We start from the raw sequence: 24,773 nt of genomic DNA, 5'->3' as shown, positions 1-24,773 counted from the left end.
AGAGCCTAACTCAGGCTTTCTGGATTGCAGTGTGTTCCTGTGATTTTCTAGATGCCTAAAATATAGGTGCTGTTGTTCAGCATCCCAATGCTTAACTCCCTTTGTGCATCCAGGACTTAGACACATTCCTAACTTTGCCCATGGGAGAAGTCCTTTAGAGTTCAGTGGGACTACTTGTGTGTAAAGCTAAGCATGTATACACTTGCATGTTGGGACCTAAGACTGGTGTAAATAAAAGGAGTACTTGTGGCACCTTAGAGACTAACCAATTTATTTGAGCATGAGCTTTCGTGAGCTACAGCTCACTTCATCGGATGCATACCGTGGAAACTGCAGCAGACTTTATATATACACAGAGAATATGAAACAATACCTCCTCCCACCCCACTGTCCTGCTGGTAATAGCTTATCTAAAGTGATCATCAGGTTGGGCCATTTCCAGCACAAATCCAGGTTTTCTCACCCTCCACCCCCCACCCCCCCCCCACAAATTCACTCTCCTGCTGGTGATAGCCCATCCAAAGTGACAACTCTTTACACAATGTGCATGATAATCAAGTTGGGCTATTTCCTGCACAAATCCAGGTTCTCTCACATCCCCCCCACCCCCATACACACACAAACTCACTCTCCTGCTGGTAATAGCTCATCCAAACTGACCACTCTCCAAGTTTAAATCCAAGTTAAACCAGAACATCTGGGGGGGGGGTAGGAAAAAACAAGAGGAAATAGGCTACCTTGCATAATGACAGTCATTATATTACTATTATGCAAGGTAGCCTATTTCCTCTTGTTTTTTCCTACCCCCCCCCCCAGATGTTCTGGTTTAACTTGGATTTAAACTTGGAGAGTGGTCAGTTTGGATGAGCTATTACCAGCAGGAGAGTGAGTTTGTGTGTGTATGGGGGTGGGGGGGATGTGAGAGAACCTGGATTTGTGCAGGAAATAGCCCAACTTGATTATCATGCACATTGTGTAAAGAGTTGTCACTTTGGATGGGCTATCACCAGCAGGAGAGTGAATTTGTGTGTGGGGGGGGGTGGAGGGTGAGAAAACCTGGATTTGTGCTGGAAATGGCCCAACCTGATGATCACTTTAGATAAGCTATTACCAGCAGGACAGTGGGGTGGGAGGAGGTATTGTTTCATATTCTCTGTGTATATATAAAGTCTGCTGCAGTTTCCACGGTATGCATCCGATGAAGTGAGCTGTAGCTCACGAAAGCTCATGCTCAAATAAATTTGTTAGTCTCTAAGGTGCCACAAGTACTCCTTTTCTTTTTGCGAATACAGACTAACACGGCTGTTACTCTGAAACCTGGTGTAAATAAGACACATCTGGCCCCACTGTTTTAAACTGATCACATTAAAGTCTGGCTGTAAACTGAAATGTGACTAAAACTGGAACTGCTGGGTGTGTGTTTATTTGCTCCTTTACAGGTTACAAGATTTCTTTCTAACTACCTGAAAGCTTGAACATGAGATTTAAAATTCAAGCTTCTCTATCATTAGCAGTAATAGATATTCTGTGGGCCAAACATTACCCTCAGTAACACCTGTGTAAGTCAATTTAAAGCTAATAGTTGTTACTGGACCTTCTGGGCCAATGGGCTGGCACAGAGTTATTGAGGGCAGCATTTAGTCAAAGGAACCTTTACTATTGGGGTTGGCAGGGAAGAAAGAAAGACCCCCAGCTCAATTATCAGAGGCTAGAGTGAGTTTGCAGGGCTGGTAGTTGGAAAGAAAATGCCTGTGTACATGTAAACAGAGCATATTTTATCTAGAAATCACTGAGACACAATCCATGTAGAAGCTTGTGATGCCATGTTTATAGCAGAGTAGAGCCACGATTTAATACTTTAAACGATCCAGGCAGCCAAATCGTAACCACTCGACTAAGGCAGAAATAAACAGAATATGCTGGTAAGATTCTTTGGTGAGCTTTGCAGTAACGCTGTTTACATTTGCAAAGAGACTCATGTATATTGTCCCTACTTTCTTATATTCCTGTTTCTATTACTTAAAAACTAATAATAAACTTACATATTCCTCCTGATAGTCTGCCAATTTCTTTTTGCCCAGAAATCCATTTGGAAGGAACTTCTGACTTTCTGCATCATTGTTAGCAAATTGACTGAACACAAAAAAAGAGCAAAATAAGAAAACAATAAAATAAGTTTACTACGCACAAGAGACTAAGGGTCCAATTCAATGCTCACTGGAATCAATGGAAAGACTCCAACTGCATCAGTCAGGCCCTGTATTCAGAAGTCCTTACTCAGTTTTATTCAGTGTTTCCTCTAGCAAAACTCCCACAGATGTCAATGGGAGTTTTATTGAAGGAAGCACTGAATTAAAACTGAATGAGACACTCAGGATTGGGCCTACGAACTTTGTTTAGTTTTAAAAGAATCTAAACCACACACGGCAGATTCGTAGCTTTGAATGCACTTCCCAACTTCTGTCAACAGTGCTGTCTTCCTTAGCAGCATTTTCCTTCCCAATATCATATGTCCTGTTCATTTTATTTACATTCTTACAGGCTACCCTTTACCTCAGAAGCCCTGTATAGCCAAGTATCCACCTCTCCATGTCTAATCCCTCCTCAAAACAGATTTCTGTGAACCCTATTACTGTTAACCCCACCCTGGAAGAATTGCTATTATTTACTGATATAAAACAAAACCACTTCCCACCAACAAAATGTATGTACCATATCTAAACTCTTATGTATAATTTGTCTTTAGATCTCGATCCTATACTCAGATCTGCTAGCATAGAACCCCTAGAACACTCTAGAGGTGCAGGGATCAACACTAGCAAATTTAATTGCAAGACCAGGGCCTTAAAATAGAAGATACTGATATGAACCTAAATGGAACTACAGGATCAAACACACCTGGGGAATATTTGAGTGGACTTTCTAGGTAAACCTTATCTTTACAGAGGATCAGTGTGAAATCCTAGATCTCCCCTATTTGCCAAAGTTTGGATCCAGACCTGAACTTTGGCTCATGACTGTGTTTAGGGGCAATGAAGAAATATCATATTATTTAAGAGTTAAATTGAATTCTGGAGCCATGTGTGTCATCTAAGAACAATGGCCAGGATTTTCAAATGTAGGTTCCCAAAGTTATGCTCCTACCTCCATATTTTGGCACTTAATGATGCGACCTGATTTTCAGTGTTGCTCAGAACCCTCCTGTTCCTACTGATTTTTACTGACGTTTTGCCTCAGTAAAGCAGGACTTAAAATTGTGATGTTTCTTAACACTCAATATTAACTTTAGCTCAGAGAATCATTGGATTTCTATTTGATTTCTTGGTCTTAACGGAGACATTCTCCAGAAATTTTTCTATTAATAAGGAGTAGAGTAAAAGAAGAAATAAACTGCTTCTCTGTATAAAACTTTCACACTGAAATTGTATATTTAATAGGCCATTGCTTTGTCTTGAAATTAGTTTGAAGACTACATGTTTTAAAACTAAGAGACCTCTGATCATATAAATTGCAAACAAACAATTTTGAGTGAAAACAATGTGCTAAAACTCAGTAATTATATGAATCTAGGTGTCAGAGAACCCTGTAATTGCCTTTATAAATATACAGGTATTATGAGAACTGAATGTTTATGATATTGGACAGCTTGTGTTCAGAGTCATGAACTGGACAGTCAGTGCTGGCAAATCTCAGCACAGATTTTTACCAATGCATCTCACTATTGACCTTGAATATCTCAGCTATTCTACCCACAACGATAATCATGTTAAAGAGTGCAGTGATTTCGTGATTTGGGGAATAGCCACTAAACAATCAAACCAGTTTTAATTTGTGACCTAATCTGAATTTAATTTCAGGATGCCATAAGTGAAATCCTGGTGTATCGCATGTGTTAGTCTTTGATTACCTCTTTTTAGTCTGAACATAAACCCCTTTTTATTTAAGTACATACCTGCTAATAGTAGCTTTTTCTGGATCTATTATATCCGTGTAGCTGTCTTCAATGCTTTCTCCGCTATTGCTCTCCTCATCAAGTTTGATGTTGACATTTTGCAGTTCCATGCGATCCATTTGAGTGGTCAGCGCTTTCTAGCTTCTACAGTGTAAACAATACTGTACCTTCTGCTTACAGGTTCTCTCCACCATGTGTTAACTTTCAGAACACTCTGTTCTGCAAACAGATCACAAAATAACTCATTAGAATTTTCCTCAAATTAGATAAATGAGTGTGATTCCCTCTGTTTGTGTTTGTTCTTCGTAATAACATTAAGGGAGGCAACTGCTGCAGCTTGGGAAAATTCTGGATAAATACAAGCAAAATATTCTTTTTTTTTTTTTATACAGCATCTTTCCACTCAGTCTTTCTCAAAATGTAAGACGACAGACCTACACAATAGGTTTCCAAGCTCTCCTAGAATAATAATAAAACACAGGTATATATAGTCTATCTATAAAAAAACTATCACTGTAAACAGATTTAATGTAAAATCTGGGAAAAATTATTTTGTTTTTTAATTGATATCGTGGATAATCATTAAGATGCACCCTTAACCTGAGATTAACTATATCAGGGTTGGGTTGTTGATAGGGAAATGCTATATATAAACTTTACTGACCATCATATGAAGACATTACAGTCAAATTATTTTTCTGAAGGAAATACTTGGTGTCTGGAAACATATATTGCTAGATAAGTATGGCTACATGTTAAAAATAATCAAGCTGCTGCTGGCTGCACAATGCACTTCACCCTATCACATCTCAGTTTAATACTTGTCCATCAAAACTTTTAGATAGTTTATATAATTTAAAACTATCTCTCAAACAGAATTATTACATATTTACATAATTTAATATGCCTTTAGTCTCATGAGAGGGTCTGGATAAATAATAATAATCATCTGGATAAATAATCATCTTTTTATATGGCCCAATATAAACCATATACTCTATAATATAAATAGTATGATGATTTGTCTTTGGCATTAACATGAGTTTATACTTACAATCTCAGTTTACAGATACACTTTTACATTTGTTTACTCATTCCCAAGTTTCATAATATACCACTAATATTATGCAGTTGTACAGCATTTTTTTTTCTGAAAGTGCTTTACCAAAATGACTTAATAATAGTATCCCCATTTCACAGATGGGGAAACAAAGGCATAGAGAGATGAAGGGACTGGCCGCAAGTCATATAGCTGGTTACTGAACTATGGACCCCAACTCTTTATCCTTGTGCCTCCCAGTATAACACATTAAAAGAATCCACCATATATTTCCTGAGTTGTGTACCAGAAAATAAAATACTGTATTCTTAATGCTATAACTAAATGCCTAGAAACATTGCAGAATACAAATTAGTATTAAAAAACCCAGCACAAGCAGCATTCTATTTTTGCTTTACTCTAGCCCTAAGCATGCAATTACTTATTAAAAATTCTCCAGTTTTTGCATTCATGGATGTTTAGTTCCTCACTTAATTACCAAACCTTCACTAGTCTATATAGCCATTAATATACCATTCCTAACATCTGCAGTCTCAAACTTATTTTTAGCAGCACAACATTAAAATGTGTGTGTAAAATGTAAATGTAAACTTTAAACACCAACACTGGAGCTAAAATTAACCTTGTGTCAAAAACTACAATAAATTACCTTACTCTAGTAACATTTATTTTTATCTAATAATTGAACAGCAAAAGAATATCAAGGTGTTTTTGCCAATTTCCTACCAGAGATAGTTGCTCTGTTTATTCCTTTCTGCTGCCACTCCAGCACTTAGACTGAGACTGATTACTGAATCTGGCATTAGGTCAGAGATAGCTAGGCAGGCTTACATTCCAAGGGTCTGATTTTGCCCACTGAGGACATGAATAACTCCAGCTGAAGTAAAGAAAAGAACTGGGTCCTTGCTGAGACAATGGTAAACTCATTCATAACAGTACCTCTAAAACCAAACTTTTTTGCGTTCCAAGCAGCAGATTCATATAGTATCCAGATGCTTATTTTAAATCTATATCTAAGAAAATCAGGCAATCGAACACAACCTGCCAGTGATGAAGAAAATCTCTGTTGTGAACACTAACAAATGCTCACTTTAGCAATATTCTTCCAATTGTATCACCCCTGCTATACTGACTATTTTAGTGTTGAGGAACAAAGAGAACAGTGCAGCAGAAACATTACCATGGATTAATTTACACAGAGATTAGGTTAAGAGAGAAATTCTGTATTGCACAGTCTGTACTATATTTGGAAAGGAAAGAAGAATATGACAGAAAATATGTATTAGGGTATAGGTTCTATTTTAAAGGCTGATCCTTCAAACACTTACTTAAGTGAGTCATTTTACTTATTGTCTCAAAGGACTATAAAATTATTTATGTTTTAAGGATCAGGTGCTTGGTACTGAATCATCATCAATTTTAGGTCCCAATCCTGTAAACACTTACTAATGAGTGTAGTGCTTATTACCACAAGTAGTTCCCTTAATCTTCATCAGTGTTTGGGGGATTGGACCCTTCATTTGTTGAAATCCTTCTCTCCAGGTCACCAGTCTTGCAAACTCTTGCGTACACACGAGTAACTTTGGGCATGTGAGTAGTTCCAGACTCCATGGGAATATGCACATGCCCAGAGCTACTCTCATTCATAAGGGCTTGCAGGATCAGGGCCTAACTGAAGACTAGCACATTGCTGCACCTCAATTCCATGGGCATTTATTTTGAAAAATTTTAATCGGTCACTCTGTCAGGATAGCGTTCCTTACTCTGAACACTTCTCATACCTAATGAAATCTTAAATTGTAGTTTGCAGTACTGTTGTAGCTGTGTTGGACCCGGGATAGGAGAGAGACAAGGCGTGTGAGCTAATATCTTTTATTGGACCAGCTTCTGTGGATGGAAGAGACAAGCTTTACAGCTGAACAGAGCTGAAGAAGAGTTTTGTGTAGCTTGACAACTTGTCTCTTTCCCCAACAGAAGTTGGTCTAATAAAATATATTACCTCACCCACCTTTTCTCTCTGAAATTGTATACATCTTTATTTAATTAAAAAGACTACTAATTAATATGTGTATATATATTTTGTTGCTACCATGTATGTTGCAGATTACAGACTTTTTACAGTCCAATCCTTAGGTCCCAGTCCTGCAAATATGTATATGTAACTTTTTACTCATATGAGAAATTTTGTTGAAATCACTGGGAATACTCATGTAAGTAAACTTGGGCACTTGCATAAGTATTAGCAGAATCTAAGTTATTTATTCACATAATTGGAAGGTCAATTTTTTTCAGAAATTTATAAATATTTCCAAGGCATGTTTTATGCAAGGCACTCAATGCATTGAAATGTTAGTTAATCTTACCCAAATCTGTGTGGAATCAGTTATTTATTGAGCAAACTTCTGAAATATGATCACCTCAGACAAGTAACTACAGGCAAACCTATTTTTAACTTGTATCTAGGGTGGAAAAAAATCCTGCATGTTCAAAATCTCTGATGCACTTCACCTTCAAAAGAATCTATTCACATAAAATACACTGTTCACATAAAATCCCAATCTTCCAATAGCTGGCCAATATGTCAAAGATGTAAACCAGATTTCACATACTCGGCTGCCAGCCACCGCTGTGTATTGCTGTTGCTACCTTAAGAAGTACAAGCTACAATGTTTAGAAACAATGTCTTTTCCCCCACAAAGCACTTCTAAAGGCACAGGCATAAAAAAAGGGAAGAACTGCAAATGCTATGCTAAGCGGCAGTATTATAAACCAGCTCCTTTTTCTATTTTAGACCACTAGTATTTTTTTCCCTTAGGTATAGATGTCAGAAAAGTATACTAGCTTAACTACGTTCCTTAAATCCAGCTATAACATGCCTAGGCTTTTGCTGCTTCTTGTGGAACAAGAAGGCAGACTGAAACAAAAGGATGATTTTTTTCTTTTAAGATATTACATTAAAATGAAAATATTGGACGCACAAAGCATTACCCCTCTAAAGCAATATTTCTCTCAAAACCTCGTGTCAAGTTCATCTGCTTTGCTTTAGAATAGAACATAATTTTTAAAAGGTACTCAGAAAATGTGTTCAAATTGCTTTTTAATATGTAATGAAACAAGAAAAACATGAACTTGTTTTTCCATTTTATTTCATAGCAATTTTGATTTACTTTCTGTGTTGCATGTAGGATTATGAATAAGTTGAGGTTTATCAATTAGGTTTATCTGTGACCTTGCCTTATTTGCCTAACAGTTGCATTTTCAAGCATTTTGCAATGGCTAGTACTTTTATGTCCTATCACTGTATATGAATCAGTAGATTTTCCTGACTCTTAGTCTCAACGACAATGCATTTAAAGAATTAATGTTGTTTCTAAAACAATTTGAAGACGAAAAGTGCCATAATTGCTACCTTAAAATAAACACACAATTAAAATGAACAATTTATTTTCATATTCATTTACTTACTTGAATATTAGCCAGGTAAACCAAGAGTCTTGATAAAAATTCTCAATAGTTAACCAGAGGCCCTAAAAGAACACGAGCATATCATTCCTAATTAACTGGTCAACTTTAGAAACCTCCTGCTGTTTCATTTCTTTCTTAGATTTGATTTTCTGCCCAAAAAAGGGGACTGAATTTCATGCCTGATATAAAAACAAATACACCTGCTAATGCCAATTACAACTACAGTATAGCAAATCTTAACTGCCAGTTCTTCACTCTTCATTTAAATTTACAAATGAATTACATTTGCACAAAGTTTTCTCAAATTCTTCAGCTTAAAATGTGTTAAGTGGAAGAAGTATACAATAAAATGAATAGACATTGTAAAGGTACATTTTTAGGTTTACCTCCAAATCAAACACGTTATCTTGCTTGCTTGCTTGCTTTCTAAGCAAGTGATATCTTAACTTGCACCTGTAATAGAAAGTTGGCTCATCTGAGTCCTTGTGCAGCTGGACAATCATTTAAAGACAAATGGGAGTGTATCAGATGAACCAATCAGCAACAACCATACCCCAACACCTCCCATTGTCAAACTTGCGTCAGCTCTTTTAAAAAAAAAAAAAGGTAAATCAATTTACTGGTGCAATCAGTCATCAGAGGTATTTGCTCTCTGAGCTTGGCGTTCTAACAAAACGCATATCTGCAGAAAGTTTTACCTAGACTTGTGTCATAGTCAGGATGATGTAGATTACCTTGTTATTTTAGTTTGCTAATCTCGATGCTCAAGGAAGAGATACAATATTTTTAAACTAATTTTTCATCAGCATCAAAGTTACAGTAACACAATTTAGTTATGAAAGTGAGTGACAGTATGGTTTAGGACCTATAGCCAGGGCGTCTGTGTTCTCATTCCCAGTCTACCACTGAATTAGGTCCAGATCCTTAACTGAGTTCTCCCTAGGCAGGATTGGGGCTATAGGGTGTGGTCTTTGACATATTGTTTGGCCTGTGTTTGTGGTAGTTTCCCCATCTGGAAAATGGTGACTATTTACTGTAATTATTTACCTCCTAGGGCTGCTGCAAGGATTCATTCTAATATATGTAGTGCACTATATATGGGAAGTATTTAATATTATTTATTTATTTGAAACGCATACTTGAGGAGAAGCTACGTTTCAATATATCAGTTACACAGTTTAGGATTTGTGCTCCATTATCTAACTGAATAATAATTATAATAATTCTTAATAAACTATATGGGCATAGTGATCAAACCACTGATTGTATGTTAGAGAAGATGCAAGTTGGAATGGTTTTTCATTATTTTAATTTTATGGAAAGGATTACACTCACTCGATTAAAATTGGCTTTGTAAATACACACACCCAGTCTCTCTCAGTCATTTTTGATGGGGGAGAGCTAAGTCATACAAATAAAAAAACATTATTGAAAACCTGTCCAAAAGAGCTTGTGTCATTTAAAAATTTAATAGGCCCCAGTCAACTTAAAAATCACAATTCTGCCCCAAAATGTTGTAACTACTATTGTTACAAGTAAACCCTATTATTACTGTAACTGAAAGAGATTAGAGGAAAAAAGTATTGATTTTCAGTTTGTTTACTTTGTAAACTGGGTGTAGTCAGTTTTACCATTTCCCCCTATTGTTTATATGGTGTTTTGTGCAGCAACAGGGGAGAGAAAAACATTTCTTTAAACAAATGAAAATGTGATTGCAAACCACAAAACCTGGCAGGGGAATTCAGCAATAAACATAGTATCAACTCAGGAGCAGCTGTAAAAATTACTTTTAATTATTTTTTGACCTAACGGAAAAAAATATATATCAAGGTTAGCTTTCATTTATTTTTTAAATACCAAGAACATGAGTTCTACCATTTAGTAATTTGCCATGACCTTCTATTTATAGCCAAGTTCGGAGGACTCAAAAGAGTGACTTTCTTTTCTTTCTCCCACAATCATAGCGATGCTAGCCTGCCCTTATTAATGGGTGCATTATCATTGGATGGAGCCCCTAGGACAGCATCTGGTCACTTAACTCCAGGACCAACTCCCAGACCTACCCCTGAAAAGATGAGACAAGGTGAGTGAGGTAATACCCTTTATTGGACCAACTTCTGCTGGTGAGAGAGACAAGCTTTCGAACTTACACAGAGCTCTTCTTCAGGTTTGTCTCTCTAATATCCTGGGATCAACACAGCTACAACAACACTGCATACAACCCTGAAAAGATGTCCTTTCAGAGAAAGCTTGTCTGGTGGTCATCAACAGTCCAAATATCCATTACAGATCTTATCTGTTCAGGAGGTTTGACGTGGGCCCTCAAACGTGGAAAGGCCAGAAGATGGAGGCATCAGCTCAACTATCTTCTGTACTTGCAAGGTTTTGTATGCGGAAGAGCTCTGTTTCTCTGTTTGAAAACCGAGTTAGTGCTATTGGTGGTAACCAGTGCCAGTTGGTAAGCCTTAATACTTGACAGCACGTACAGTCTTCAGCTGGGTGAAGGATCAGGTGGGTCCTCTCAGCCGATATTAGCAGTACTTGAAATGAGGAATGGCTTGCAAGTGCAAACAAAATGCCTCCCACACATTCACAACTACCAGGACTTTCAGTTTATGTAGGCCAAACCTCATTAAAGGACCTCACAACAAAACCTAACAGCCATGTTTAATAAGATAAGAATTTGTGCCATCGTTTGAATGAACCATTGGCCAATCAAAACTTGCTTTGATGACAGATGATGATATATAATATTGATGGGATAAACCACATTATAGTTTGAGCTTGTGGGGGTCCTAATGGTGCAGGAGGTGTTTTCACCAAAATACAAACAGTTTGTCCTTGCTTCCAGAACGTTGCATTTTGTTAAATGTTTTAACTATTATTTCATTAGCATTTTCACAGGACAATCCACTCTCACCTGTAATTTCTTTTTCTTTTAAAATTCAATTAAAATATGCCCATTTTGGGCCAATGTTGCACTTCTGACTCGCATGAGTAGTCCCATTGCTAAACAGCACTGCTTGTGTGTGCAAGGCAAGCAGCATTTGACCCAGAATGAAAATGAGTCATTAGTTACTTTAAGTAAGGTACCATTTTGATAAAGACTTGGGTCCCAAGTCTGTGGTTCTTTGCACTAGCAATATTCCCACTGAAGTCACAGGAGGTTTCACTGGACAACAGAATTGGGCCACCACTTTCTAACAACTGTCATCACACAAATGACCAAAATAAAACTTTAAAGAAAAAGCAAACTTTAATTTTGTATAATAATTGGTCCTGTTCATTAGTGAACTATAAGCCTATCTGGATATTAGTACAGATGTCATAAAAGGATCTCTCTCTCTCACACACACCCCAATCCACATTTTAAAAGGATTAGAATACATTCTCTCTAGAGGGTGTTTCAGTCCTAGATAAATCCCATTCTATACTTTATGTCAAGCAATATATAAAGAAAGGGCCAAATCATGTATTCCTTATTGAGGAATTCAATGGTCCATTGATTTCAGTGGGAGTTTTGCCTGAGAAAGAATCATAGGACACAACAGATCTTCTGATCTTGGTCTATACAGTTATGTACATAACAACCCACACAGTGAGAGGGAAATACACATTTATTTAAATGAACCCCTGTTAATACTTACAATTTTGAGGAACAAAATCAAGAATACTTGACAAGTTTCACTAGCTTTTCTGTCACAAAATGACCTTCAAATATTCTGAGGGAAGCAGCAACATTGAATTTCTCACATTGAAAAGGTGAGAGACTTTGGTGGAACTCAGAGTCTCCTGTAGAATATTAGTCTTTTCATCACCAAGTTTGCACCAGTCCCTTTATAACTGGTTTCACAAAGCAAATGAAAAGAAGAAATATCCAGGAATATTCCATATTGAGGAATGTCCACAACAGATAATATAAAATTTGGGTGATTCACCTTTACTTAAGAAAGCTGGTTCCTCATATTCAGCACTAATTTCTGAATTGTGCTATTATAGTCATATTTCATATATATTAATGTATTTGCCAATAGACCTTTGGCAGTTAGGTTTCCATTTTAAGTGTGATATAGATGGCCTACAATATTTGTTTATGACATTACAATGCAGAGACATTGTAATGAGCCATGATGTCACCAATTATAAGGATTTATTGTTGCTAGATTCTTCAAGCAGAAGTTAAAAGCAGATAGTGAGGACATACATTAATAAATGCAAAATATTTAAAAGCATATTCAGAAAATAAATTGTGACTGAATGCAAAACATGTTCTTGTTTGAATGCTTCCAGTAACAGACATAAATGTACTCTCTAGGTTTTCACCCCAGGGCTTCTTGTTGTTCCATCCCCTAAAATAATAAAGACTACTTCAGTGAAGCCAATTTTTCAGATAACTTGTTACAAAAATATATTCTTTTTGCAGCACACTCAAGAACATCCTACATTGTTAGGATGATTATTATTGGCCCTGATCCTGCACTGAGAACTGCACAGATGCAGGGGGTCCTCCCAGGGGATTCTCATTGCAAGCTTCTGGCTATTATTTGTATTCTATAAGTGTCCATGATGTATTAGGTGCTTTATAAAAAGAAAGAAAGCAGTCTCCGTTCTACAAAAAACAGACATAGCTGTAAGGTATAGGAACAATCAACAAGTAGCATAGCTGGGTGGTAATTGGGCAGTATTTCTGTAATTATTTTATTTATAAAGGTATGTAAATAAAATAATTACAGAAATACTGGGATATGATGTATAGGGAACCCCAAATTACCCTACAGCCATGACTTGATAGTTACTTGCAGATATTACAGGCCTTTTACATCTGTCGATTTTGAATTGATACTCTAGCTCCCCATTCACCAAATCGTTTCACACTACACCATGCATTTATTCCAGAGAGCTCCCTTTTGTGGTAACAAGAGAACAAACACCTACGTTTTTCCCTTGACCCCTTTCCCAAACTCATGCAATAGTTATGGCTGAAAGCTAACTTGAAGTAATGATTTCAGCAATTGAAGGGAAAGGACTATTAGATAAATGAATTTTTTGGAATGACATTTTGGGCTAAAGTGTGGCTTTTAATCAGTGTCCTTGGTAGTGAGTGGTGTACAGACCCAGTAACTCAGCAGGAGCATTTTGTCTCATGCAAATGTAATGCCGACAGACCCCCCGTCATCAATGGGCGGGATCAAACCTGGGACCTCTGGAGCTCAGTGCATGAGCCTCTACCACCTGAGCAAAAAGCCAACTGGCTGTTTGCTAAGGCTGTAGAACAGACTCATTAATTGCTTTCTCTCTCTCTAAATGGTTTCGGTGCCACTACAGGGGACAGAACACCACACCCAGGAGGTGCGTGGGTTACATACTTCCTCTAGCTGAGGAAGCGCGTCCCGAGCTTCAGAGACTTCCGAGTTAAAATCCTGGACGAGCCCCCTCTTGTAACACTGACAGACCCCGGTTGTCAAGGGGAGGAATCAAACCTGGGACCTCGGGAGCTTAGTGCATGAGCCTCTACTGTGTGAGCTAAAAGTCAACTGGCTGTTAGCTAAGGCTGTAGAGCAGACTCATTAATTGCTTTCTCTCTCTCTAAATCAGGGGTGAACAAACTATGGCCCGGAGGCCACATCCAGCCCTTCAGATGTTTTAATCTAGCCCTCGAGCTCACGCCGGGGAGCGGGGTCCAGGGCTCCGCGTGGCTCCCAGAAACAGAGGCATGTCGCTCCTCCGGCTCCTAGGCATAGGCGCAGCCAGGGGACTCCGCACGCTGTCCCCACCCCAAGTGCTGCCCCTGCAACTCCCATTGGCCAGAAACCTCATTTCTGGCCCCACCCCAGAGCCCTCACCCCACCCCCCAATTTTGTGAGCATTAATGGCCCGTCATACAATTTCCATACCCAGATGTGGTCCTCGGGCCAAAAAGTTTGCCCACCCCTGCTCTAAATGGTCTCGGTGCCACTAAAGGGGACAGAACACCACACCCAGGGGGTGTGTGGCTTACACAAGCTCAGTGTCTTTGGGAGCAGAAGGGAAATTGCTGCTATGCCTTTCGAAAGGGTGCAGCTTGGATTCCTGTCCATGTGGGGCAAAGTCTGCTGGCTGGTAGAGAAGTGACAAGATCGTCGCTGAATATTTTCTCTTCCATCATAGACACACCAGGCTTTAATGTCATAAGGGACCATCATAATCATCTAGTCTGACCTCCTGCACATTGCAGGCCACAGAACCTCACCTACCCAATTTATAAGGGCTAATAACAAAATTTTGTGGCAGACTATTACCCTGAGCAGTGCTTGTGCCTCTCTGAATGCAAGGACTGTAGTTATGCCTACATGTCATCCTCTATCCCACGTATGTACAGGCTATCCACAAACTGGCCTTTTCTTTTTCAGTCCTACTGTGAATCAGATAATTTTTTGCAACTTACTAAAACAGATAACTATTAGTCTGACCATTCTTCTTCTTGAAGACGCTGACCTACCTTTTCTATTTAGGACTCTTTACCTTTTCTATTTAAGATGAAATGAGATCTAAATCAGTCAATGGAAACAATCTGAATTCCTTATCGTTAGCAAAATCTGCAGTAGAGTAATACCACTGTTTATACTGATTTAGCATTTTGAAAGTGTAATATATTGTAGCACTTAGGATATAGACATACATTATAATTATTAGAACATAAGAATGGCCGTATTGGGGCAGACCAATGGTCCATCTAACCCACTATCCTGTTTTCCAACAGCAGCCAATGTCAGATGCTTGAAAGGGAATGAACAGAACAGGGCGATTATTGAGTGATCCATCCCCCTGTCTTCTAGTCCCAGCATCTGGCAGTTAGCGGCTTAGGGACAGTCAGCATGGGGTTGCATCCCTGACCATCTTGGCCAATAGCCATTGATGGACCTATCCTTCATGAACTTATCTAATTCTTTCTTGAACCCAGTTATAGTTTTGGCCTTCACAGCATCCTCTATCAACCATTTCCATAGGCTGACTGTGCCTTGTGTAAAGAAGTACTTCCTTTTGTTTTAAACCTGCTGACTATTAATTTTGAGTGCCCTCTATTTCTTGTGTTATATGAATGCGTAAAAAATGCTTCCTTATTTACTTTCTCCACACCATTCATGAATTTATAGACCTCTATCATATCCTCCTCTCCTCCCTCTGTTGTCTCATTTCTAAGCTGAATGGTCCCAAGCTTTTTAGTCTCTCCTCATATGGAAGCTGTTCCATACCCCTAATTATTTTCATTGCCCCTCTCTGTGCCTTTTCCAATTTTAATGCATCTTTTTTTGAGACAGGATGACCAGAACTTCAGACAGTATTCAAGGTGTTGGCGTATCATGGATTTGTATAGTGGCATTATAATATTTACTGTCTTATTATCTATCCCTTTTCTAATGATTCCTAACATTTTGTTAATTTTTTTTATTACTGCTGCACAGTGAGTGGATGTTTTCAGAGAACTATCCACGATGATTCCAAGATCTCTTTCTTGAATTGTAGGCAACAGCTAATTTAGACCCATTCATTTTGTGTATATCGTTGGAATTATGTCTTCCAATGTGCATTACTTTGCATTTATCAACATTGAATTTCATCTGCCATTTTGTTGCCCAGTCACCCAGTTTTGTGAGATCTCTTTGTAACTCTTTGCAGTCTGCTTTGGATTTACTATCCTGAGCAATTTTGTATCATCTGCAAATTTTGCCACCTCACTGTTTACCCCTTTTTCCAGATCATTTATGAATATGTTGAACAGCACTGGTGCCAGTACAGACCCTTGGGGGACCCCACTATTTACCTCTCTCCATTCTGAAAACTGACAATTTATTCCTACCCTTCTCCTGCCCCACCCCATCTTTTAACCAGTTACTGATCCATGAGAGGATCTTATCCCATGATTCCTTACTTTGCTCAAGAGCCTTTGGTGAGGGACCTCGTCAAAGGCTTTCTGAAAGTCCAAGTACACTGTATCTACTGGATCACCCTTGTCCACGTTTGTTGAACCCCTCAAAAAATTGAATAGATTTCTGAGGCATGATTTCCCTTTACAAAAGCTGTGTTGACTCTTCCCCAACAAATCATGTTCATATGTGTATCTGATAATTCTGTTATTTACTATAGTTTCAATCAATTTGCCTGGTACTGAAGTTAGGCTTACCAGCCTGTAATTGCCAGGATCACCTTTGGAGCCTTTTTTAAAAATTGGAGTTACATTAGGTATTCTCCAGTATCTGGTACAGAGGCTGATTTAAGTGATAGGTTACATACCACAGTCAGTAAGTTCTGCAATTTCAGATTTGAGTTCCTTCAGAACTCTTGGATGATTTAATCTGGTCCTGGTGACATATTACTATTTAATTTATCAATTTGTTCCAAAACCTCCTCTATCAACAACTTATTGTGGGACAGTTCCTCAGATTTGTCACCTAAAAAGAATGGCTCAGCTGTGGAAATCTCCTCTGCAGTGAAGGCAGATGCAAAGAATTCATTAGCTTTCTGCAACAGCCTTGTCTTCCCTGAGTTCTCTTTTAGTACCTCAATCATCCAGTGGCCTCACTAATGGTTTCACACTCTTCCTGTCTCTGATGTACTTAGATTTTTTTTTTTTTGCTGTCAGTTTTTGTGTCTTTTCCTAGTTACTCTTCAAATTCTTTTTTGGCTTGTCTAATTATACTTTTACACTTAATTTGCCAGAGTTTATACTCCTTTCTATTTTCCTCAGTAGAATTTGACTTCCAATTTTTAAAGGATGCCTTTTTGCCTCTAACCACCTCTTTTTATGCTGTTTAGCCACATTGGCATATTTTGGGGTCCTCTTGCTATTTTTTTAATTTGGGGTACATGTTTAATTTGAGCCTCCATTATGGTTTTTTAAAAAGTTTCCATGAGGCCTGCAGGCATTTCATTCTTGTGACTGTTCCTTTTAATTTCCATTTAACTAGCTTCCTCATTTTTGTCTAGTTCCCTTTTTTGAAGTTAAATGCTACAGTGGAGGGCTTCTCCCCACCCAAGAAGGATGATATATTTAATTACATATGGTCACTACTACTGAGCAATTCGGCTATATTCACTTCTTGCACCAGATCCTGTGCTCCACTTAGGCCTTAATCAGGAATTGCCTCTCCCCTTGTGGGTTTCATGAGTAGCTGCTTCAGAATGCAGTTATTAATGGTGTTTAGAAATTTTATCTCTGCATCGTGTCCTGAGATGACATGTACCCAGCCAACATAGGGACAGATGACTGGGTACATAGACAATGATAGTGCTTCAGCTCTGTATCAGGCGCGAGGGCTTAGACGCTTACAATCTAAAATAAAGACAAGGGGAGAAAAAAAAAGAATGGCCTGAGAGACCTGTGGATTGTGGCAATTTACAAGGTTTCCTTGTTTACTTAAATTAATAGTTAGAGAGGTGAAAGTGGGGCTTGATTCTCATTTATGGTACAACTCCTTTACACTGTTTTGGCAGTTCAAAGGGGCCTTAGTGCAAAAGAGATTCACATTGTTGATCTTTACCCTCTGGGAAGGATAGCCCAGTGGTTAGGGCACTAACAGAGGACTTGGGAGACCTAGGTTCAATTCCCTGCTTAGCTACAGACTTCTAGAGTGACCTTGGGCAAGTCACTTAGCCTCTCGGTGCTTCAGTTCCCCATCTGTAAAATGGGGATAATCCTACCTCACAGGGATGTTGTGAGGATAAATACATTAAAATTATGAGGTGCTTAGATACTATGGTGATGGAAGCATATATGTACTGAAGATAGATTGGTTATTAATTAATAGAAATAATGATAAAATTTAAAGTCTTGTAAAAATACAATGGGGAAAAAAAACTACCCCAGAAAATGTAGTCTAATGTAAAAATATTCTATTATGTTTCTTGTTTAAACTTTTAAAATTTCAGTTCTGGAAAGAGTATTTTTCCCTGTCAGTTCCATGTATTTGTATTACCCAACAATCTCTAACTCCCATGGTTAGTTGCTTTATGTAATGCTTCATCAGCTTTTACAGCAATAACAGAGAACCATATGGCTTATAACAAAATATTATTCATATTATTGTTATTGCTCATTATTATTATTGTCATAGGAGACTATCCCTGGATGTGCATTTTTTCCCTTTAAAAAGAGAAATCTGGCTCAGCTCTTTAGACTCTACATCACATTTAGTATACTAACGTGTTTTTTGTATTCTTTTTCTTAACCTGTGAAAACATGTTTTTGCTCTGATCAAACTGAACGTACTATGAGGTTTGCCATTCCTCATCCAACTATTGATCCATCAACTTCAGTCACCTACCTTGACGTTGGCCAGTGTCTGATGTTTTAGAAGAAGCAATCTTGCTCTTAAGATCTAGTAGTTCCTCTAATTCTGAGAGGTTCGGCATGGGGGCAAGTTCCTTCCTGACTCCTAGACCTAAAACATCAAATCTTATTCCACTGTGTTTCTCCGTTCCTTTTATACTATAGGTCCTTAAAACTCTTTGAGGCAGGGACTCTCATGTACTGTATGTTTGTACAGTAACTATCACAGAGGTGGGCAAACTACGGCCGGTGGGCAAACTACAGCCTGCGGGCCACATCCGGCCTCCTGGACCATCCTGCCCAGCCCTTGAGCTTCCGGGCAGGGAGGCTAGCCCCCGGCCCCAACCCTGCTGTTCCTGCTCCCCCACAGCATGGTAAGGAGGCAGGGAGCGGGGGGACTATAAAAAGTTTATGTGGCTTTGTAGTAAAATGATTAACTATTTATTGATGTTGTCACAGACACACAAGATTTCATAGATTCCAAGACCATTGTGAGTCTGACCTCCTGTACAACACAGGTCATAGATCTTTCCCAAAAGAATTCCTAGAGTATATCTTTTAGAAAAAACATCTAATCTTGATTTTAAAATTGACAGTGATAGAGAATCTACCTTCTAAATTGCTGCAGTAGTTAATTACTCTCAATTTATGCCTTATTTCCAGCCTAAATTTGTCTAGCTTCATCTTCAACTTGCAGAAGCGGTTGACTTATTGCACATGTGGTTAATATACTGAGTCAATTGGTTTAAGTTTTTTTAAAACATTACTGTATCTGCATTGGATATTGGAGTCTCTGCCCCATCTGAGCTCTGCTTGGATACAGTGTAGTGTCAGCTAGAAGCAGCTTTAACTTACACCACCTCAGTGACCTTACCCCAGGAGGACAAAAGTAGGCAGCATAGCAGCTGGCTCTACTACCTTCTCCAGCTTTGCACTACTGGGGAACTTCCCAGCGCTGCGGGGATTTTCTGCTGGCTATTTATGACCAGTCTGAGTCCACTTTCAACCGTACAACGTGGATTTAGTGACTGGAGGATCTAGCTCATTACATCTGGATTGGGTAAATAGGATCAAACTAATTTTCAAATGCCTTTGTGTCTGAGATAGAGAAAATGCTAATGTGAGAGTTTAAACCCATCTATGTATTGCTAAAGTGCACTTAATTCATAACATATTTTATCTTATACATGATTATATTCAAAATTATGTAGCAGTAATTCCTAATGAAACATGATCCAGCCGAACTGTTCTTTTAAATCAAACAGTTGTCTCAACCTGTTTTAACATTAAAATCACTTGTCTCATAAAAGTTTTAAAGTTTCAGGAAATTATATTAAGAATAATGATCAGTATAACAGCATTATATAAAACAACGACATCAGTTCGTTCAATAAAATTCTTCAACTTAACTGCAATATTTTGGCACAGTGACTGAGATGATTGTTTTTCTAATTAATTAAAGACCGGTTCATTTAAGCAATTACATTCTTTGTCCACAACAAGCACATTTTTAATTAGTGAGCCCCTACTGCTATCAAAAGGCCTTCATTATTTGTTTTTCATTCTCTCTCTAATCCTAAAATAACAAAGTCCCTGCTCACCAGAATTCTTGAGAGAAAGTTGATTTTGGAATTTTGTTAATGCTGTGACTTCCTGGAGATCTGCAAATCTTTTCTTATCCAAAAAGTACCATCACTAGCTATTAGGGAATAATCTAAATTAGACCTGTAATGTTTTAGCTTTTCCATCTATATTATTTTTCTCTTCAATGGCCTCTCTAGTCTCTTGCAATCTAGGAATAACTTGGACTGGTGGGCCTTTTAAAAAATGTAACTAGCTGTCAGATAGGCAGTGATGAGGGAGCACATATTTATTTTAATGTTGGGGTATCACCTCGAAAGGTATTTTCTTTTGCCTTATCAAATGTTTCTGTTCAGTTGTTGTTCTTTGTCATAGCTTTAAAAATTTACAGTTTTGTTTGCATGTCAAGCCGTAGTTCTTTTAGTAACAAAAATCAGGGTGGTTATTGCTCCTGACACTTGTGACAGTGTCTTTAGCTCAGTGTCTTTAGTTGGTGGCTTTCATCCACTGGGAAGGCAATTTACATGGGGATTTTGGTTTGGCATGGATGCTCTGTCTAGTAAGTCGAATTTCCAGTCAGACCACATATTTTCTCTTCCATTGATCCCACTAACAACGCTAAAGGCAAGGCAAAGCAAAAGTGATCCTTTATCGCAAAATGCTCAAGAGAAGCCTAAAGAATTTTTGATTGCCCAACTATCAGGCTTCTTTCAAGGTGAGAGATGTTGTCTGTCAAGGTCTAAACATACCTCACAATTTGACTGCCAGATGCTGGGACTGTATGACAGGGTATGGATCACCTGATAATTTCCCTGTTTTGTTCATTCCCTTTGAAGCATCTGGCATTGGCCATTCTTGGAAGACAGGATACTGGGATAGATGGACCATTGGTCTGACCCAGTATGGCCATTCTTATGGTCCTATGTTCTTAACATAGACCGGCCATTTAAAAAATGGGTCAAATAAAGACACACATTTCACTGAGATTTGGAGCACGCTACTGCAAATCACGAAGTGTACTGTATGCTAATGATGATTCAGTCTGAAAGGCCTTTCTGGACAAAAAGGTTAGAAAAATATTCACAAACACAGAAAAGAAATACAGATCTTAATGGTCTGAATTTTTAATCTGTCTGAAATTGATTATTTAAAAAAAAATTCATACTGGTAGAAACGGCACCTAATGAGAAAACCTGTTAACCTTTTTGTCAGTATTAATAAAATACAAGTTAGTAACTTTTAATATGCATTTAGTGTATATTTTTTATCAAATCCCATTAGTAATCATAGTTCCTGAGTCAACTGGCTGTGTTGACATTCTAGAGAACACAGCAGGTACATCACATCAAACATTAGGGCCTCAATCCTGCAAACACTCGTGCATTCGAGTGACTTCACACAGGCGAGTAGTAGTTCTACTGTGTGTTTAATAACTGAATATTCCTCAGTATTTTTGTTTAATAACTGTCCTTTCATCTGACTGTGCAAAATGTCCTCATTAATTTAAAATGCCTATTTTCTTACAGCCAGCTATAATTTATTCAATATAATATAAATGTTGTTACTTCTTCAATTTGATTGTACAGTTTAAATGTAAAATCAGGAAGCCAACAATTTCAGCAGTAAATGAACTCTCACTTTTTTGCACCACATGCTTTTATGTTATGTTTTCATTATAATATTGTGTAGTTTTGTAAAAATGTTGATTAGCAATTTCACAAATCTGAAAAACACAATTCACAGGTTACGACCATGACCCTTGAAAAAATGTGAGAGAACAACCTCATTACGAGATATACCTTGCAAGAGATATTTGTTTAACTTGAACTCTGCAAGAGCAGTTGCCCAGTGCAACTGTACATATTTGCTCCTGAATCCTTTCTGAAAGGCACTATTTAAACATGTTGATGCACTGCATTGAGATTTTTTTTTTTTATCCATTCCAGCAGGGTTGACAAAACAAGAAGACTCAGAAGATAAACCTGTTTTTTTATTGCAAGAAGCACTACAAGGTAAGTGAACTACGTTTTACATTATCTATTCCCATTTAAATAAAACATGGAAGGAATGCAAGCTCTTGTGGAGGTGCATGGTATGGTTGTATTGCTCAGTCAGATTTCTATTTTCAATTGTATTAATGTATTTGGACTCTAGTTGTCAATCTTTGGTTTAATGGCAATGAGTTTGTTAGTGTAGATTCATTGATCTGTTAGGAGGGAAGGAGAAATTTGTGTGTATGGAGAAATTTGTGGTTCCCTCAATCTAACCCATGCCCAGAACCCAGGACGTATTTCTTGTCTCTGATTTAGATGAGTCTGCAAACAGGTGTCTACAATGACATGGAATTTTATGATGTAGGCACTTGGATTAGCCATCAAATCATTTCACATAAGCTACTGAACAGCCACCAGGTGGTAACAGTGACTTTCAGTCACTGCTGCGCTGGGCTAGGTTCACTGCAGTGACCTATAGGTGAAAGTTTCTGTCTCCTGAACCAGTCACACTTTACATGTCCCTTCTGAGCTCTGTTTTAGCCATTCTCCAGCCAATGTCAGGATGGGACACCTTTCAATCTGCCAATACTATCCTTAATTAGCTGGAGAAGTTAATCCTAAGCAACCCAAAGCACTCCTCATCTCCTTAGGATAAATTTACGCCTTCTGCAGCAATTCCATCTCTGAAAGCCGAAAACCATGAAAGTTCATGTTAATGCTAACAGAACATAGCACCTATGATGTGCTTTCACAGGAGCTGTAGCATTAGTCTTCTTTTTCTTAATTCTCTTTGTTTGCTAGATAAAGACATAACTACAAGCTAATATCCAGATCCTACAAGCCCTTAGTCATGCAAGTAGCATTTATGCATATGAGTAACTCCACTGACTTCAGTAAGGCCCTAGTTCAATGCTACTTAAATGCCCCAACAACAAAACACTGCACACATGAAATGGTGTTTTCAAATATAAACTAAAAACAGAAAATGATCTAGCACTGGAGAGAAAAGGCATTTATGTGTCACTCTACTGAAAATCAAGTAGTAATTATTTCATTATCTCCTTTGCTTTGTTTCTCGGTGCCTGTATCAATGTACTTAGGCAGTAAATTGCAAAGTAAAACCATGAGCCCAATCCTGAATTTCTTATTCAGGCTACACTGCTATTTTGCCTGAAGATGACACGATTGGGCCCTAATATTTACTCTTTCTCTCTTAAATCACAAGAAATGTATGGTCCTGCAGTGGGTAGCGGTTTTGCTCCTTGCTATTATTACATTAGTCAGATCATCACACATGAATTTTTTTTAAAAGCGGTATGAAATATTACCTTAGACTAGGGAAGCAATATAGTGGGCTTGTGAAATAAAGATTCATTTCCTGACTGTGAAAATTCACAATATAGACATTCAGGGTTGGGCTGAAGCCTGAGCTCTGGGACCGTGCAAGGATGGAGGTCCCAGAGCTCGGGCTCAAGCCTAAATGTCTACGCAGCTACTTCTAGTCCCATGAGCCAGTCACCTGACCTGGGCGAGTCGTGGCTGCTGTGGGTCTTTTATCCCTGTGCAGATATACCCTTACTTTCAGTGGTATTTTCTATCTCTTGTTAGCTTATCACATGACTCCTCGCCTTCTCTGCAATTCAGTTTGCATTCATTTCTGAAATATGCAACTTTTATTTTGTCCTTCAAAAATTATAAAAGGAAAAGGAAAAAGCGGAATGCATGAAGTACGGTAAGGCTGAAAGTGTTCTATAACTTAGCACCAGTCCAAGGTTCAGGACTTGCTATTTATTACTGCTGGTAGAAAAAAAAATATTTCCTTTTTTTCCGATCAATATTTTGAAAACCTTGGATCATCTCTACTCTTTTTGTTAGGAGAGTAACAAGAAACAAGACTATTAGTGATAGTTTTAAGAAAGAGCATCATCACAGGAACCATCAAGACTAAAAGCAAATTTTGGACACTAATGATTGCAAAGCTTTTCAATGGAATATGAAGTATACCTTTCCAATCCTTATATATAAAATATGTATAATGATACTTACTTCCTACATAAGAGTTTTTGTTATCATTAGACAACTTACTTTAAAATATCAATGCTGATTACTCTCTTGCTTTCCAAACTTCACGCCCTTTCTCTCTGATGTGATTTTAGCATCTGATACCTCATAAGCAGCTAAAGTTAGTCTAACGTTTTACTCTACTTGAAAGCTGGCCTTCCAGACATTAAGGATCAAATGATGCCCCTTCCACACTGAAGAGTAACTTACTCAAAGGGTTATCCGTTCAATAGCAAATTATTACAAGTAATTCCAAGTGGTTTCAATGTGACTAGGGTTATTATAATTTGGTCCTAAAGGAATAAATCACTGGTTTCTGGATATAGTTGTTCTCCATAGCAACTAAAATCATGT

General features: G+C 38.0%; 2 protein-coding genes across 7 annotated transcripts in view; one reads left to right on the top strand and one right to left on the bottom strand.

Annotated features, from left to right (window-relative positions):
• The window catches only part of LOC311531739 (uncharacterized protein), a 130,964-nt gene that overhangs the window by 10,398 nt on the left and 95,793 nt on the right, over nt 1–24,773 (top strand). For 3 of the 4 annotated variants that reach the window (XM_084649404.1, XM_084649403.1, XM_084649405.1), the window contains exons 3-4: nt 10,442–10,560; nt 22,311–22,376. In XM_084649404.1, the coding sequence (XP_084505530.1) occupies nt 10,442–10,560; nt 22,311–22,376 (185 nt within the window). The remainder of the gene's footprint in view (nt 1–10,441; nt 10,561–22,310; nt 22,377–24,773) is intronic. The other variant, XM_084649406.1, reaches the window with a different exon arrangement.
• Nucleotides 1–24,773, bottom strand: part of SLC38A4 (solute carrier family 38 member 4) — a 60,784-nt gene that overhangs the window by 18,382 nt on the left and 17,629 nt on the right. For 2 of the 3 annotated variants that reach the window (XM_084649375.1, XM_084649376.1), the window contains exons 2-3: nt 3,953–4,171; nt 2,043–2,133 (exon numbers count right to left, since the gene is read on the bottom strand). In XM_084649375.1, coding sequence (XP_084505501.1) covers nt 2,043–2,133; nt 3,953–4,071 — 210 coding nt within the window. In that variant the 5' untranslated portion in view covers nt 4,072–4,171. Of the gene's footprint in view, nt 1–2,042; nt 2,134–3,952; nt 4,172–8,863; nt 8,949–24,773 lie in introns of those variants that run through there. The other variant, XM_084649374.1, reaches the window with a different exon arrangement.

Source organism: Lepidochelys olivacea (assembly GCF_965140295.1).
Source record: "Lepidochelys olivacea isolate rLepOli2 genome assembly, chromosome: 1".
NCBI lineage: Eukaryota > Metazoa > Chordata > Testudines > Cheloniidae > Lepidochelys > Lepidochelys olivacea.
The sequence above is the reverse complement of the archived record's forward strand: the minus strand, read 5'-3'. Positions and strand labels throughout refer to the sequence as shown.